At 40.8% G+C, this 18,081-nt stretch overlaps 1 protein-coding gene across 3 annotated transcripts in view; it reads right to left on the bottom strand.

Moving 5' to 3' along the window:
• SIL1 (SIL1 nucleotide exchange factor) overlaps window positions 1–18,081 on the bottom strand; it is a 248,215-nt gene that overhangs the window by 78,570 nt on the left and 151,564 nt on the right. For all 3 annotated transcript variants that reach the window (XM_055286082.2, XM_055286083.2, XM_063642782.1), the window contains one exon: window positions 3,815–4,006. In XM_055286082.2, coding sequence (XP_055142057.1) covers window positions 3,815–4,006 — 192 coding nt within the window. The remainder of the gene's footprint in view (window positions 1–3,814; window positions 4,007–18,081) is intronic.

The following is an 18,081-nucleotide window of genomic DNA, read 5'->3' as shown; positions in this document are numbered from 1 at the left end:
CTGGTATGAGTTCCTAGCAGAGCAGCTGCCACTCGGTCAGCTCCAAAGCGACACAGCCCAGTCATGGACCTTCTGTTCTAGAGTCAGTTTATCTATTATTACTACAATGATAATTCAGCATGATAGAAATGCCGACATTTATATAAGCACTTCAGCCTTTTTGGGATGTTTTCTCATGATTTATTTCACTAACAGTGAGGAAGAAACGATTCATTCTGCCCAGTGCACATCAAAAGCTGGGCCCTCCCTGGTGACATACAGGAGAAACCATGACCATAGCCCAGGTCCACAGCTACCCATCTGGGTCTGGGGCCAAAACTGTTCTCAGGCTGCCTTCGGGGTGGGGTGGGACAGGCAGAGAGGAAGAGGAGGAGGGAGTGCAGGAAGGAACTATGCCAACACCCTGGAGGAAAGGAAAGAAGCAGGGCACTGACAAGACAATGAGAGAACAGGAAACAGCGAAGGGGAGAAATGGTGGCACATAGCTGAGGAGACACGTGGGAGAAGGCAAATGTACTGCCCCAGGTAGATGGGGCGGATGGAGGCCGCTCCTCATAAATAACTCACCATCTGTTTTCCACACACAGGTTTTGCTTTTCACATATCCTGTTTAATAATTCAAATATGGCTGTGAGGAAGCCTGGCAGACCTAGTTTGGGTCCCTGGAGCCTACAGCTCCTCAAACCACCATTCAGTGAGTCTGGAATGAGAATGGACTGGGGAAGTTCCTGGCTAGGAAAGTGCCATCTTCCTTAATACTAGTACTACATCACCCCAAGCCCCCATCACAACTGGGACTCGGGCCAAGTTGTGTCCTACTTAATCCTCCAGTGAAATCACAGCTTAACATTGCTGCATGGCAGCCTGATGCACCAACCCTTCCAGTCAAAATACCAATGATTCAGAACATTTCTCTGCCAACAGACAAATTTGACTTCTGCCAGGGACTGATTTTGGGATGACCTCAGGATGGGTCTGGTGAGGTGGCCTGTGAAAGCAGAATGGGGATGTCACCTTAGGGAAGACACTGCCAACTGACAAAGAGCCTACAAGGGAAAACAAAGAACTTTGTTGGGGCAATGCTAGCCCAAGCCTCCTGTGGACTCATGCCCTTCCAAGTATGATAAACTCTCTGGTCATTTCGGTGTTTCATGTGCAAGAGCCCATGGTGACCTGATACCTAAAGATTCATCCAAATATGTTAAGATGAGAAAAAATAGAAGCTGTCAACATCAAAGGAGGACTGAGTTGGCAACTAACCCCTTGTATTCTTAATCCTTTAAATATCTCTAATGGAAAAGCTGTTGGAGTTTTTGGTTTTTACCCTGGAGAGTAAGACTGGAAAGGGGAAAGAGAACCGAGGTTCATTTTTTTTTCTCTAAGAGGATCAGAGTCCTGCTATTTGAGGCCTGAGAAAGAGTTATGAGCAGAGAAAGAAGATGAAGAGGCTGCCCCATAATTCCTACAGATACAGTGCATCCTCATCCTTTTTCACCACAGACTCTGGCAAAATCCTAAAGGAAGAAAGCATGTCTTTTAGCCCAGTTTATAGGGAACAAGGGCACTGTCGTGCATGGTGCATAGGAGGACATTGAGGATCTATGTCTTGACAAGGATCTCAAACAAGCCTTTGATTATGATGACACAGCCTCCTGGGCCACTGTTGTCCCTAGTCTGGATTACTGCAATAGCCTCCTATCTGGTCTCTGCTTCTACCAAGCCCCCCACCTGCAGTCTAATTCTCAACACAGTAGCTGGAGGAATCCTTTTAAAAGTAAGTCAGATCACGTCATTCTTCTGCTCAATATCCTTCAATAATATCCAAGTTCACTCTTTTCCATAGCCCACAGGCCCTCTATATTCTTCCTCCCATTATCTCTCTGAGCTCTATCTACTTCTCCTCTGCCCGCTCTCAGCTCCAGCTGATTCAAACACACTAGGCATGTTCCCACCACCGGGCTTCTGTACTTGCTGTTCCTCCAGCCAGAGATGCCCCTTCTCAATGCTGCTAGTTCCTATCTCACCGTAGTTTTTATTTTTCTACAATATTTATCACCTACAAACATATTACTTGTAATTACTTCTTTCTTATGTTTGTCTATCTGCTTCTGCTAGAAGGTTAAGCCCTAATTTTGCTCATAGACGTATCTCAAGTGCCTGGAACAGTGCCTGGAGTTAGTAGACATTTGATTTATTTATTGAATAAATCAATGGCTTTTACTGGCTCCTTGTTAGCTCCACCTTTTGAGCTTAATTCAAAAGGTACCAGTTGCCTTTGAGAAACAGAGTGGCCAAAAGTTTTAGAGCACAGAGTTTAGGGTCAGACAGACCTTGCTGCAAATTCCAGCTCTACCACTCACTAGGCTGGATGATCTTGAGCAATTACATAATCTCTCTGTGCCTCATTTTCCTGGGTTATAAAATGGGATTGATAGTGGTACCTACTCATAGGGCAGCCACAGAAGTCAATGAATTAATGCGTACAGAGCACTTGAAGCAGTGCCTGGTATGTGATAACACTCAACAAATATTAGTTATTGTAAGTCTTATCAGTTACTTCCCCACTTCAAACTCTCTAGTGGTTCTTAGGATCAAGGCTAAAATCATAAAGAGCGTGATATCTCCAACCTCACCTCTCCAGCCCCCGAACCTTCCCACTTCATCTATGCTCCCCTCCAGGCCACTGTGCTCCAGTCACTCCAATCTTTTCCAGGCCCTCAATCTCACCAAGCTCTTCCCTGCCCTAGAATCTCTGCACATGTTCTTTCCTCTAGCTGGAATGCTCTAATCTAAGGATTGGCAAACTTTTTCTAAAGGGCCTAGTAGTAAATATTTTTGACTTTGTGAGCCATATGGTCTCTGTCACAACTACTCAATTCTGCCATTGTGGCATAAAAACAGCAATAAACAATGCATGAACAAATAGGGGTTGCTGTGCCCCAATAAAATTTTATTTAGGAAAGGAGGCATTGGGCCAGATTTGATTTATGGGCAGCAGTTTGCCATCCCCTGCTCTAGTCCCCCCTCTTCACCCAGCCAACCCCAATCATCCTGTAACGCTTGGTCTAAATGTCACATCCTCTGAGAAGCCTCCCTTATTGTCCATGACTAGGCTCTAAGTTCTCCAGTTACATGTTCTTACATCACCCTCTGGAGCCCTCATTACAATCTTAAATTATCTCATTATTTAATTAATTTGTTCAATTGTTCATTATCCAATTACTTCCTCTTCCAGGCTATAAGCTGCATAACTAGGACTATGTCTATTTTATCTCTGCCATACCCTCAGAGGTACTAAAGAAGGTAACACTCCACATGAAAAAGAGGGTGGCTGGCCAGGCATGGTGGCTCATGCCTGTAATCCCAGCACTTTGGGAGGACAAGGTGGGCGGATCACTTGAGGTTAGGAGTTCAAGACCAGCCTGGCCAAAATAGTGAAACCCTATCTCTATCAAAAATACAAAAAATTAGCTGGGCGTGGTGGTGCCCACCTGTAATCCCTGTTGCTCGGAAGGCTGAGGCAGGAGAATAGCTTGAACCCAGGAGGTGGAGGTAGCAGTGAGCCGAGATCGTGACACTGCACTCCAGGCTGGGTGACCAAGTGAGACTCCGACTCAGACAAAAAAAGAAAAAGAGGTTGGCTCTGGCCTCTAAGACTGTATCTCACTACAAAAGATAATAAGCCTAGATTAAAAATAGTCTGTGCTCTGGGAGAGAAGTAAAGATGTTGATGCTATTTTCTTAGGGCTTAGGGAAGGGGGATTTATTTTTGGAGCTGTTAAAAGTCTGTCTTATGGACAAAGAAATACAGTACCTGATGGACATAATATTCAAGATCAAAGAGCGCAGCAATCTTCTCTTCCAAACTGGAGCTGGAACTATTGAACTTGTTGATCAGCCGTACCATGATCTGCATGTCAGTCTCAATGACAACATTCAGCTCATCAAAGTCTTTCTTCAGTTCCTCAATGGGGCGGAAGAGCCGCTTTACCTCAGCCTGCCTTGCCTAAAGAGAGCAGCAAAGAGATGATTAAATTGGTTGAGACATCTCCCCAAGATATCTGTGGTCTACCATGGATGCCCATCCTCAAAAAACTGCTGCTCCAAGACTCACAGTCTTCTCTAATCTACACTATCAAAAATACTAATACTTTCTAAGATGCCCAGAGAAGACAGCCCTCAAAGTCTACCTATATAGGCCTCTGCTCTAAAAACACACTCAAGATGTTCCAAGGTTCGCTTATTCAAGTCCGATTTCCAATGTTCAGGAAGAATAGAGAGGCTTGTCACAACCACTGAGTTAACGGGAAGTAATGCAAGTTCATCTTCAACCTCAAACCGCACACGAAACAGCTGAGACCTAAGGTAGAATAACCCACACCCTGCTTCTCCACTTTTCACAATCATAGACTATCTTGGCCTTGCCCTACCCAACCCAACAACATTTTAGGGAAACTTGGACATAGAAAACTATGGGTAAGAGCTGTCACAGCAGCAGCAATTTGCTGATGAAAATTAAATCACTGTCATTACTGTCAATCTAACCACAGGTGTACAATTTGTTCAACTGTTTGAAATGGCTAAATTACTATATGTACTATACTCAAATCTCGAACAATTTTCTCTGAATCCTTCCCCACCCCACTCACATATAAAAACTTTTAAAATGAAGTTACATTAGAGGTGAATAAAGGACTTTAATTAAATATTTTATACATGTGACACTGTTTTCTTCCCAATTTGAGAAGATAGTGCCTATAAAGAGAGTCTGAAAAGTCACAGTGGTTTATGTATCTGTCTTCCAAGAAAAATTAAAAGGCACAGATATTTATAAAAAGCCGGATGATGAACAGCTGTCAGCTCCAAATTGCTCATCTATTACCTATGGGTTTTTCTCCCCAGTTACAAGCACTCCATAGAAACACCAACCAAAGAAATGAATCAGTCTCTCTTAAAAAAGACCAAGCTCCTAGTGGAGCAATCACATCCGTGGGGCGCCACATCCTGATTCTCTGGGCTAAAATAACATGAGATGCTCTCCCTGCACCCAGCTAGAGGTCTCTGGATGGCTGCCAAAGCCAGGCAAAGAGGTCTGGGAAGGCTGAGTCACGTTCTAGAGCTGTGAGATGATAGGCAAGTGAGCACAATAAGAAACTAGTGACATCTGTCTCACAAAAATGATGTGTGCCTGGCTCTCAAGAAGGCCTTAAAAAAAAACTTTTTGGCCAGGCACAGTGGCTCACACCTGTAATCCCAGCACTTTGGTAGGCCGAGGCAGGCAGATCATGAGGTCAGGAGTTCGAGACCAGCCTGACCAATATGGTGAAACTCCATCTCTACTAAAAATACAAAAATTAGCCAGGCATGGTGGCACACGCCTGTAGTCCCAGCTACTCGGGAGGCTGAGGCAGGAGAATTGCTTGAACCCAGGAGGCAGAGGTTGCAGTGAGTGGAGATTGTGCCACTGCACTCCAGCATGAGCAACAGAGCAAGACTCCATCTCAAAACAAAACAAAAAAACTTTCACTTTGAAATAATTATAAATTCCCAGGAAATAACAAAAATAGTACAGAGAGTGTCATGTACCCTTCGTCCAGCTTCCCTCAATGTTAACATTTTACATAAGGATATTACAATGTCAAAATCAAGAAAAGGACACAGGTACCATACTGTTAACTACACTAAACATCTTGTTCGGATTTCACCAGTTTTTACATATAGTCACTTACAGGTATGTGTGTATGTGTATCATTCTATGTAATTTTACCTGAGATGTAGACTTGTGTAACTATCAGAACAATCATGCTAGGGAACTGTCCCACCACGATCACATAATCTACTATGTACTACTCCTTTACAGTTATATTTTATCCTCCCATTCTATTCTCTCACATCCCTGTGCCCTGGTTGTCACTAATTTGTTCTCCATCTTTATAATTCTGGCATTTAAAAAATGTTACATACACAGTGGCTCATGCCTGTAATCCCAGAACTTTGGGAGGCCAAGGCAGGGTGGACAACTTGAGCTCAGGAGTTCCAGACCAGTCTGGGCAATATAGTGAGACTCCATCTGTATTTATATTTTTTAAATTCTATTTTTTAAAAAAGAGAACTGGCCAGCAAAGATGAAAGTGCAGCAAATAAATGAAAGGTGGTAACTCTGGCAATGAAATTTGAATTGAATGTACATGGAGTTATAGAAGAAATGGCTGACTGTGGGAATGTTAACACTGCCACTGTTGATAAGCTCTAGATGTGCAGACAGAGGAACTCAGCAAAGGCAAACTTACAGACACAAATTAGGAAAGTGATAAAAAGGATGAAATGACACTGGCAAAAAACTTCACATTACAGGAACTCTCTGAGAAATTTCACAACATTGAAAGTACGAAGGGTGAAATGTTGGAGGCTCATCCGTACTTAGAAGGAAGTATGATAATTAGCCAAGAGAGAAAAGATGCTTGCTCTATGTCATAATTTTTTTGGAGTCAGGATCTCGCTCTGTTGCTCAGGTTGAAGTGCAGTGGTACAATCACAGCTCACTGCAGTCTCACCCTCCTGGACTCAAGTGATCCTCCCACCCCAGCCTGAGTAGTTAGGACTACGAGCACACGTCACTATGCCTGGCTAAAATTTTTAGTTTTTTGTAGACACGGGGTTTCGCCACGTTGCCCAGGCTGGTGTCGAACTCCTGGCTCCAGCGATCTACCCACCTCAGCCTCCTAAAGTGCTGAGATTACAGATGTGGGCCACCATACCCAGCCAATTTTTTAGTTTTCTGTAAAAACTTATTTTAGCCAGGCATGGTGACGTGTGCCCATAGTCCTAACTACTCAGGCTGAGGTGGGAGGATCACTTGAGTCCAGGAGGGTGAGACTGCAGTGAGCTGTGATCGTACCACTGCAACCTGAGCAATAGAGCGAGACCCTGACTCCAAAAAAAACTGTGACACACAGCAAGCATCTTTTCTCTCTTGGCTAATTATCATACTTCTTTCTAATGAGATTAGATTATAATTAGATTATAATCTCAGCACTTTGGGAAGCTGAGGTGGGTGGATCGCTTGAGCTAGGAGTTTAAGAACAGCCTGGGCAACATGGCAAAACCCCGTGTCTACAAAAAACACAAAAATTATTTGAATTTTTTGGCCAGGCGCAGTGGCTCATGCCTGTATCTCAGCACTTTGGAAGGTCAAGGTAGGCGGACCACCTGAGGCCAGGAGTTCAAAACCAGCCTGGCCAACTAGAGAAGGTGAAACTAGAGAGAAGATGAAACCCCTTCTCTATTAAAAATACAAAAATGACCAGGCATGGTGACATATGCCTGTAATTTGGGAGGCTGGGGCAGAAGAATCACTTGAACCTGGGAGGTGGACACTGCAGTGAGCCAAGATCATACCACTGTACTCCCATGTAGGCGACAGAGCAAGACTCTGTCTCAAAAAAAAAAAAAAGTATTTTTTGGTGTGGCATGGTGGCACACACCTGTAGTCCCAGCTACCCAGGAGGCTGAGGTGGGAGGATCACTTGAGCTGTAATCCTGCCACTGCACTCCAGCCTGGGCGACAGAGACCCTGTCAAAACAAAAAAAGCAAGAAAGAAAAAAAAAAAGAATTTTTTTTGGGGGGGTAGAAAAAAACTATTTTTTGTAGAAAACATAGACCATTTCTGGGCTATGTTGCCCAGGCTAGCCTCAAACTCCTAGAATCAAGTGATCCTCCCAAAGTGCTAGGACTGCAGGTGTGAGCCATTGCGCCCGGCATAATTCTAAATGTTTCTAATGTTTTAAATTACAGTGTGCTAAATAAATATTAGTATTGCTTTTTCATTTCTATATATACTTATAACCAATAGCAATGTAGTTGTTTTAATGTCTGGCAAAACATTTCAAGGATCATGGAACAATCATAATTTTTCCCTTGATTATGTTAAGATTGTTTTGCATAGTTTCAGTGTGCACATTTTTACAATTCCACATAACAAAATGAGGACTGCTGGTATACGATATGCAAATATTTCCTTCCAGTAGTTTATCTTCTGATCATCTTAACAGGGTATTTGACAAAACAAAACTTTTTAATTTTGGTGAAGTCCAATTTATCAATTTTTTCTTTTATAAATCTTACATTTGGTGCCATAAGAACTCTTTACCTGGTCCTAGTTCCCGAAGATATTCTATGTTTCATTCTAGAAGTTCTTTTTTCTTTTAGTTTCACATTTTACATTTAAATCTACGATCTATTTTGAATTAATTTTTTTTAAGGTATGAGGTTTAGGTGACAGCTCATTTTTTGCTTATGGATGCCCACTATTTGCTGAAAAGACTATTTGTCTTCCATTGAACTACTTTTGCACCTGACAAAAATCAGTCAGGTGTATTAGTGTGGGTCTATTTCTGGGTTCTCTACTCTGTTCCATTGATCTATGATTCTTTCTCTCCACTAATACCACATTGTCTTGATTACTATAGCTATAGAGTAAGCCTTAAAATCAGGTGGTGAGTTTCCTTCCACGTACTCTGCTTTTTAAAATTCTAGCTATTCTAGTTCCTTCAACTTTCCATACAAACTTTAGAATAAGCTCATCTACAAAAAAATGTTGCTGAAATTTTGATAGGAATTGCACTAAACTTATACATTTAGAGAGAGTTAACATTTTTACTATGTTGAATGTTTCAATCCATGGACACAGTATGTCACTCCATTTAATTAAGTCTTCTTTGATTTAACTCTATCTCATCTTTCACCCAACTTTTATACTTTTGAGCATATAGATCTTATATCTGTCTTGTTAGATTTATTCCTAAATATTTCATTTTTAGGGGAGCAACTGTAAATGGTACATATGTTTTTAATTTCAATTTCCAAATATTCTGTTAGTATATAGAAATACAATTGATTTGTGTTGTCTGTGTATCTTGTGACACTGCTGAACTCATTAATTCTAGAAGGCTTTTTTTTTTTGGAGGCTCTTTGGGAGTTATACATGGACAATCATGTCATCTGGAAAATGAGATAGTTTTATTTTTTCCTTTCCTTGCCTTACTGCATTGGCTATGACTGTGTTGAATGCGTGGTAAGAGTGAACATCCTTGCCTTGTTTCTGACCTCAGTGGCAAAGTATTCAGTCTTTCACTGTTAAGTATAATATTCCATGCAGACTTTTTGTAGATGCTCGTTATCAAGTAAGGTTTCTATTCCTAGATTTCTGAGTTATCATGAATGGGTACTGAATATGGTCAAATGCTCTTTGTGTATTAACTGACATATGATGATGTGATTTTTCTTCTTTAGCCTACTGATACGGTGGGTTATACTGATTATTTTTCATATACGGAACCAGCCTTGCATTCTGGTAATAAACCCCATGTGATTATAATGCATAATTCTTTGTACATATTGCTGGATTTGATTGGCCAAATTTTGGTGAGGATTTTTGCTTCCATGTTCATGAGGAATGTTGTTATGTAGTTTATTTTGTACTCGGTCTGGTTCAGGTATTAGTGTGATACTGGCCTCATAAAGTAAGTTGGGAAGTGTTCCTTCCTCTTACATTTTCTGTAAGAAATTGTGTAGAATTGATGCTAATTATTTTTAAATACTTGGTTAATATCTCCAGTGAAACTATCTGAAGCTGGAGACTTCCTTTATAAAAGGTTTTTCACTACAAATTCAGTTTTTTTAATGGTTATAGGACTACTCGTATTATTTCATATTCAGTAAATTTGGATAATATGTGCTTATAAAACAGCTGGACTATTTCATGCAAGTTATCAAATTTATATGCATAGAGTTGTTCATAGTATTCTCTTACTGTATTTTCCTTTTAATGTCTGCAGGATCTGTAATGATATTCCTGGTTTCATTCTTGATATGGGTAATTTTTATCTTAGTGCTTTATGTGTTTGTCAGTCTTGTGGGTTTTTTGTTTTTGAAATGGAGTCTCACTCTGTTGCTCAGGCTGGAGTGCAGTGATGCAATCTCGGCTCACTGCAGCCTCTGCTTCCTGGGCTCAAGTGATTCTCCTGCCTCAGTCTCCCGAGTAGCTGGGACTATAAGCGTGCGCCACCATGCCTGGCTCATTTTTGTACTTTTAGTAGAGAAGGGGTTTCACCATGTTAGCCAGGCTGGTCTCGAACTCCTGACCTCAGGTGATCTGCCCACCTCAGCCTCCCAAAGTGCTGGGATTATAGGCGTGAGCCACCATGCCCAGCCATGTTTGTCAGTCTTGATAGAAGTTTATCACCTTTTGGTTTCACTGATTTTTCTCTACTGTTTTCATGTTTTCAATTTCATTGATTTCTGCTCTTTATTTCCTTCCTTCTGCTTGCTTTGAGCTTGTTTTGATAATCTTTTCCTAGTTTCTTGAAGTAGGACCTTCCATTATAGGTATGAGACCTTACTTTTCTCTAATATAAGCAAATTTCCCTTCCAGCTTTAGTTGGATCCTGCAAATTTTGATAAATTGCATTTTCATTTTTAATCAGTTCAATGTATCTTTTTTTTTTAAACCTCCCCTGAGATTTCCTCTTTGACTTGACTGTTTAGAGATTTTCTTCCTATCTATGACTGGTTTTTAGTTTGATTCCATTATAATGAGAGAACATATTCTTCCTAATCTTAGTTCTTTTAAAACTGTTGAGATTTGTTTGATTACTCAGGATATACTCTATTTTGAGGAGTGTTTCATGGACACTTGAAAAGAATGTATATTCTGCTGTTGTAGAACGGAATGTTCCATAAATGTCAATTAAATTTTTCTGGTTGAAGGTGTTATTCAGCTCTTTAATATCCTTACTGATCCGCTGTCTAGTAGTTCTAGTAATTCTGAGAAAGGGATGTTGAAATCCCCAACTGTAATTGCAGATTTGTCTGTTTCTTTCTTTTAGTTCTGTTAGTTTTTGCTTCAGGTATTTTTATATACAAATAAAAATGGTACATACACATTTAAAATTACTGAATATTTTAGTGGATTGGCCCTTTATCATTATGTAAATTGCTCTTGTTCCTAATAATTTCCTTTAATCTAAAGTCAACTTTGATATTAATATAGTAACTCCTGCTTTTTCATTAATATCTGTATGATATACTTTCCATTCTTTTACTTTCAACCTACTGTCTTTATCATTATATTTTAATTTCTTGTAGAAAGCATATTTTTAAAATTCATTTAAAATTCATTATGAAAATCTGTTTAATTGGTATATTTAGACCAATTATAAAACATTTTACAATTATTATACATTTATGTTTTAAGGTAATATTTTTATATGTTAGAGCTTAAATACACCATTTTATTTTTTGTTTCCTCCAGTTTTTGTTCCTCTGTTTCCCATTTCTCACCTTGCTGTGACAAACCAAGGTACATTTTATATTGTATAATTCCTTTTTGGATTCCCTATGCTTTTGAGTATAACTGTTTGTACAGTTTTTAATAATGATTGTTCTAAGTATTATAACATACGTAAGTAACATCATAATCTACCGGTATCAACGTTTTATCACTTTGAGTGAAATGTAGAAACCTTACCTCCAAATATGTTTAATCCTTTCCTCCTCCTAATTGTCTTCAAAATTCCTCACTATACATTCAGAAACAGATCATGTCATAATTTTTGCTTCAACTATCAAACAATTTTAAAAACTCAAAAACATATGCATGTGTGTGTCTTTATAACAGAACAATTTCTATTCCTTTGGGTATATACCCAGTAATGGGATTGCTCGGTCAAATGCTATTTCTGTCTTTTGGTCTTTGAGGAATTGCCACACTGTTTTCCACAATAGTGGAATTAATTTACACTCCCACCAACAGTGTATAAGCATTCCTTTTTCTCTACAACCCTTGCCAGCATCTATTATTTTTTGACTTTTTAATAGTAGCCATTATAGTTGGTGTGAGATGGTATCTCATTGTGGTTTTGATTTGCTTTTCTCTAATGATCAGTGATGTTGAGCTTTTTTTCATATGATTGCTGCCCACATGCATGTCTTCTTTTGAAAAGTGTCTATGTCCTTTGCCCACTTCTCTTTTAGTTGTCAAATGATCCTTTATTGAAATATTTTCCTTTGTGCTTAACTAGCTGGGCACTCCACTGCACCACTGTTAATGTCATCTATGATGTCATGTGGTGATGGCCATCAACACTGCAGCCCACAAACTGAGCAGTCCCCAGGATCTCTTTAATGGTTCTAGAGAGTTCTCTGGCTAAAGATTGGTGCCACATCTGTCAAGTAATGTTGATAATCTCATCACAAGTGATATTTCCACTGTGTTTAGTGTTTTTCTTTCTGTCTCTTGGCAGTTCCTTGAGGGCTTTGATGATCAGGGCAGAGGCAGAAGGTACTACCTCAATCAGGGCCTGTCTGTTCTGAATGGCCAGTTTCACTGTAATCCTCAGACCCCTCCAGTCACCGGCTTGGCAATGTCATCACCAACCTTTTTTGGAGACAGACCCAGCGGGCCAATCTTGGGGCCAGTGCCAGATACCAGCAATGACACCTGCGCCAGCACAGACGTGGTGCCCATTTCACCCTCCGTGCATCTCAGGTATACAACTTTTTTTTTTTCTTGAGATGGAGTCTTGCTCAGTCGCCCAGGCTGGAGTGCAGCGGTGCAATCTCGGCTCACTGCAAGCTCCGCCTCCCAGATTCACGACATTCTCCTGTCTCAGCCTCCTGAGTAGCTGGGACTACAGGCGCCCACCACCACGCCCGGCTAATTTTTTTTGTATTTTTAGTAGAGATGGGGTTTCACCATGTTAGCCAGAATGGTCTCTATCTCCTGACCTCATGATCCACCCGCCTTGGCCTCCCAAAGTGCTGGGATTACAGGCAAGAGCCACCACGCCCGGCCAGGTATACAACCTTGATCTCGCTGGGGTCAAACTTCAGCAGTTTGCCCAGTTTTTAATGGGGTTGTTTTTTTCTTGTAAATTTGTTCAAGTTTCTTACAGATGCTGGATATCAGACCTTTGTTGGATGTATAGTTTGCAAAAATTTTCTCCCATTCTGCAGGTTGTTTATTGATAGTTTCTTTTGCTGTGCAAAAGCTCTTTAGTTTAATTAGATCCCATTTGTTAATTTTTGCTTTTGTTGCAATTGCTTTTGGCATCTTCATCATGAAATCTTTGCCCATGCCTATGTCCTGAATGGTACTGCCTAAGTTGTCTTCCAGGGTTTTAATAGTTTTAGGTTAAGTCTTTAATCCATCTTGAGTTCATTTTTGTATATAGTATAAGGAAAGGGTCCAGTTTCAATATTCTGTGTATGGCCAGCCAGTTATCCCAGCAACATTTATTGAATAGCGAATCCTTTCTCCATTGCTTGTTTTTGTCAGATTTGTCAAAATAGCAAACACATGGAATCAACCTAAATGCCCATCAAAGATAGACTGGATAAAGAAAATGTGGTTCATATACCCCATGGAATACTCCGCAGCCATAAAAAAGAATGAGATCTATCCTTTCGAGAAACATGGATGGAGCTGGAGGCCATTATTCTTAACAAACTAACGCAGGAACAGAAAACCAAATACCACATGTTCTCTCTTACGAGTGGGAGTTAAATGATGACAATGCATGGATACTTAGAGGGGAACGACACACACTGGGGCCTATTGGGTGGAGGATGGGAAGAGGGAGGGGATCAGGAAAAATAACTGTTGGGTACTTGGGCTTAATACCTGGGTGATGAAATAATCTATACGACAAACCCCCATGACACAAGTTTATCTATATAACAAACCTGAACATGTACCCCTGAACTTAAAAGTTAAAAATTAGAAATAATAAAAACTCAAGAAGAAAGGGATAGGCTGCATTTTCCCTATTTTTTATTCATTACATTGTTCTTTCTTTATTCCTGATATTTCAAGTTTCTATTATTCTTTTTTCATTCTATTTGGAGAATATCCTTTAGTCATTCTTTCAGAGTAGGTCTGCTGGTGAGAAATTTTCTTAATTTTCCTCTCTCTAAAAGTGTCTTGACTTCCCTTTCACTCCTGAAATATATTCACAGCTATAAAATTCTGTGTGGACAGTTCATTTTTTCCCCCAGCAATTGAAAAATGTTCCACATACTTCTGGCCTCTATGGTTTCAGATAAAAAATTCAATATCGCTCAATCATTGTTCCCCTGTAGTTGTGTTATTTTTTCTAGTTGCTTTGAAGATTTTTCTGTCTTTAGTTTTCAGAAGTTTAACTGTGATGTATCTTGGTGTTGATTTGAGTTTATCCTGTCTGGAGTTCACTTGGATTCACTGGATTCACTTTATGAATCTGTGAGTTTATGCCTTTCACCACATTTGGGAATTTGTTAGCCCTTGTTTCTTAATTATTTTCTAGCCCCATATTCTTTCTACTCTCCATCTGGAATTCCAATGACACAAATGTTAGCTCTTCTGTTACAGTTCCACAGGTCCCTAAAGCTCTGTTATTTTTTTTCTCCAATCTATCTTCTCTCTGTTGTTCAGACTGTGTAATTTTTATTTATCTGTCTTTAAGTTTACTGATTCTTTTCTCTGTCATCTCTGTTCTGCTACTGAGCCTATCTGGTGACTTTTAAAATTTTAGTTATTATATTGTTCAGTTCTATAATTCCATTTGGTTCTTTTTTCTTATCTTCTGTTTCCTTGCTGAGACTTTGTTTCAAGGGTGCTCATAATTGCTTGCTGAAGCAATTTTATAATAGTTGTTTTAAAATTCTTGTTAGGTAATTTCAACTTCTGAGTCATTTCAGTATTAGCATCTGTCTCAGTCTTCTCGGGCTGCTATAACAAAATACCATATACTGGGTAGCTTAAACAACATACATTTATTTCTCACAATTTTGGATGCTGGGGAAGTCCAAGATCAAGGAATGAGTTGACGTGGTTCCTGGTGAGGGTCCCCTTTCTGGCTTACAGATAATCACCTTCTAGCTGTGTCTTCACACGGTAGAGAGAGAGAATACTGGTCTCTCTTATTCTTCTAAGGACATTAATCCCTCTTGAGCCCAACCCTCATGACCTCACCTAAATCTAATTACCTTGGAGGTCCCACCTCCAAACATCACATTGCAGGGTTAGGGCTTCAACTTATAAATTTGGGGGAGACACAAACATTCAATCCATAACAGCATCTGTTGATTGTCTAATTCAAGTGGTGATTTTCCTGTTTCTTGGTATGAAAAGTAATTTTTAATTATATCCTAAACATTTTGGGCATTAAGTTATGAAATTCCAGATCCTACTTAATCTTTTTCAGTAGGTAGACATCCTATTTAGGTTTAGTATACTGGTTCTGGCTTACTTGTGTGGGTTGTGGCTCCAATGACAATTTAGTTTTCAGAGCATTGTAGTGCTATTCTGGTCTGCTTCCTTTGTGTGCTACCCAGAGGCCAATCTAAAAACCTGGGCAGCATTCCACACTATAGTTCAGTTCCTAAACTTTTTGTTGTATTAATTCTGGTCAGTTTCTTGTATGGGTCACTGAATGGGTATGTCTAGGACTTCATATGCAAAATCCCTTTCTCTAGCTCCCCCATCTCCCAAATCCTCCTCCTACTCTAGTTGGGAAGGGAAACAGCTTCACCTGCCACCACTGGATGCTGGCCACTGGGAGTGGAAGTCTAGGTTCCTCCCTGGGTGGGCCTCTACTGACACCACTTTGGTGGGAGAATCGAGCACTGTTTCACTGCTGCTGGCCTGAGGGTGGAAGTTCATACTTCTCACTTATTCCACTAGCCCTGCCCCAGAGAGGGAAGCAGAATGCTGCCTCACAGCATCTCACTGCCTCCAACTTGGGGGTGGAAGTACATACTCTTCATTCACCCCAGTGGACACCATGTCATCAGGGAGAAGTAAAAAACCATGTTGCTGCTACCAGGCAGAGGACAGATATTCAAGTTCCCCGCTTAGCCTCTGCAGACACCACTCCAGCAGGATAAGCAGCCTGCTACTGTCAGATGGGAGATGGAAAATCAGGGTCCACACTTGGTCTGTTGGTAATACACCAGCAGGGGAAGCAGAGAGTATCCACTAGGCAGAGGATGAAAAGTCAAGCTCTCTGCTCAACTCCCACTGACACCATCTTGGTGGAAGAAGCAGAACACTGCCTTCTACCACTGTTTTGCTGTCAGGAGCAGATATGAGTTCAGGCTCTCCACTTCGCTCCTGGTGACCCTGGTGGAGGAATCAGAGTACAGCTTGCTACTACCACCAAATAGGAGGCAGAAATCCAGACTCTCTACCTCAATGTCCACTACACTGGCACTAAATGGGGTGGGGAGATTTTCATTATCTTTGGCAGGAGTAGAACAGGTATTGTAAATAAGGTTTCTGTCCTGTTAGGATGCCCTTTGCTCAATTCTTTGTCTAGAAATAGCAGGCTTTTCTTATAACTTTTTAAAATCTGTGCCAGTTGACATTTTCAAGATGTGGGATTTGCCAACACTCAGTCTAAAATATATAGAGGACAAAAAGAAAATCCAAGGAACTCACTGATGTCATTCCCCAAGCTCCAAGGTCCCTAGCCAGTCTGCTGCCTTCTGACTGGGTTTTAGAGTCTTCCTACATTTGCTTTCAGTATTATGTCCAGGGTTTTTAGTTACCCTTAGCTGGGGGAATAGGGAGAAATGAGTCTATTACATTTTGCCAAGAATCAAAAGCTTAAGAAGGCCATATCTTAAAAAAAACAATAATTTGTAGAATACAGGTGAACAATAGCAGACATAATAAAACATAAAAGCATCAAGCAATTTGTATGGAAATAGAGGGATAAGTAGATGAGATTCAACCATAACAACCAAATCTGCTGGGAGAGACAGCTTTTCCAAGAACCAAGGAACTCCGGGAAAGACTGATTCACTTAAACCTACTAAGCTACCAATGGATACAATGTAATTGATGTTCTCCTCCCCAAAAAAACATCCAATTCCCAAAAACCCACTCATTTAATTAAGAGGATATGGCCGAATATCTGACAGTATTGTCTATATAAATCACAAAAGCACCATCCTGTACTTGCAAGACACCACATAGGCTAGGTTTAAAGATTAATAAACAAAAATAGGATGATATCTGTAGCCAAGAGCTTGATATATGTAAGAAACTCCCCAACCAATTTCAAATCCATTTATTTGCCAATCCCAGCGCCAGCTCGAAGAGCACATTGGCAGTGAGCTGGGTCAGTCCAGATAGGCTCCAAATGAAAGCAGGAGAAGGACGCCAGGACCTAGCACCTCAGTGATGGTGCTAACAACCTAAGTTCCACATAAGTAAGGAAAGAGTACGACTGCCAGACCTCAGAGGTGTGCAGCTGGTGCAGATGAGCTGGAGCTTGGGTCTTGCATTTGGGTGCTGATATTGGGATCCCCTTGCACGGGGAGAGGAGTATTTTTTCTTTTTTTCTTTTTTTGAGACGGAGTTTCTCTCTTGTCACCCAGGCTGGAGTGCAATGGTGCAATCTAGGCTCACTGCAACCTCCACCTCCCGGTTTCAAGTGATTCTCCCACCTCAGCCTCTGGACTATCTGGGACTACAGACACATGCCACCATGCCCGGCTAATTTTTGCATTTTCAGTAGAGACGGGGTTTCACCATGTTGGCCAGGCTGGTCTCAAACTCCTGACTTCAGATGATCCACCCGCCTTGTCCTCCCAAAGTGCTGCACCCAGCCGAGAGGAGTATTTTTAATTACGAAAACCAGCAACTAAAACTTTTAAGTAATCTCCTGGTTATACATTTTGAAATACTTTTATAAATATTCATACTTTTCTACACTAATTGAATTACTGGGGTGGGGGGAAATGCCATCACCTGAGAAAAGAAAATCCAAAAACATTCCCAGGGAAAGCAAAGAGAAGAGAACAAGGTTAAGTGCGTCCTCCATCCACAGAGAAAACGCTGAATAGGAGCTTTTTAATGTTCCCATCAGTCCCACATGGAACTGACGATGAGTGGGGAAGGAGCCAAAGCCCTGGCCAGTCCCTGTCCTAGGCACCCAGGCACTCCTCTCCTGGCCTCACCTGTACCAGGCAGAAGATGTGCTTCTCCTCAGCACCTCGGCTAATACATCTATGGTAGGACGTAATTGCGAGCATTG

Source organism: Symphalangus syndactylus, chromosome 7 (assembly GCF_028878055.3).
Source record: "Symphalangus syndactylus isolate Jambi chromosome 7, NHGRI_mSymSyn1-v2.1_pri, whole genome shotgun sequence".
Lineage (NCBI taxonomy): Eukaryota > Metazoa > Chordata > Mammalia > Primates > Hylobatidae > Symphalangus > Symphalangus syndactylus.
The sequence above is the reverse complement of the archived record's forward strand: the minus strand, read 5'-3'. Positions and strand labels throughout refer to the sequence as shown.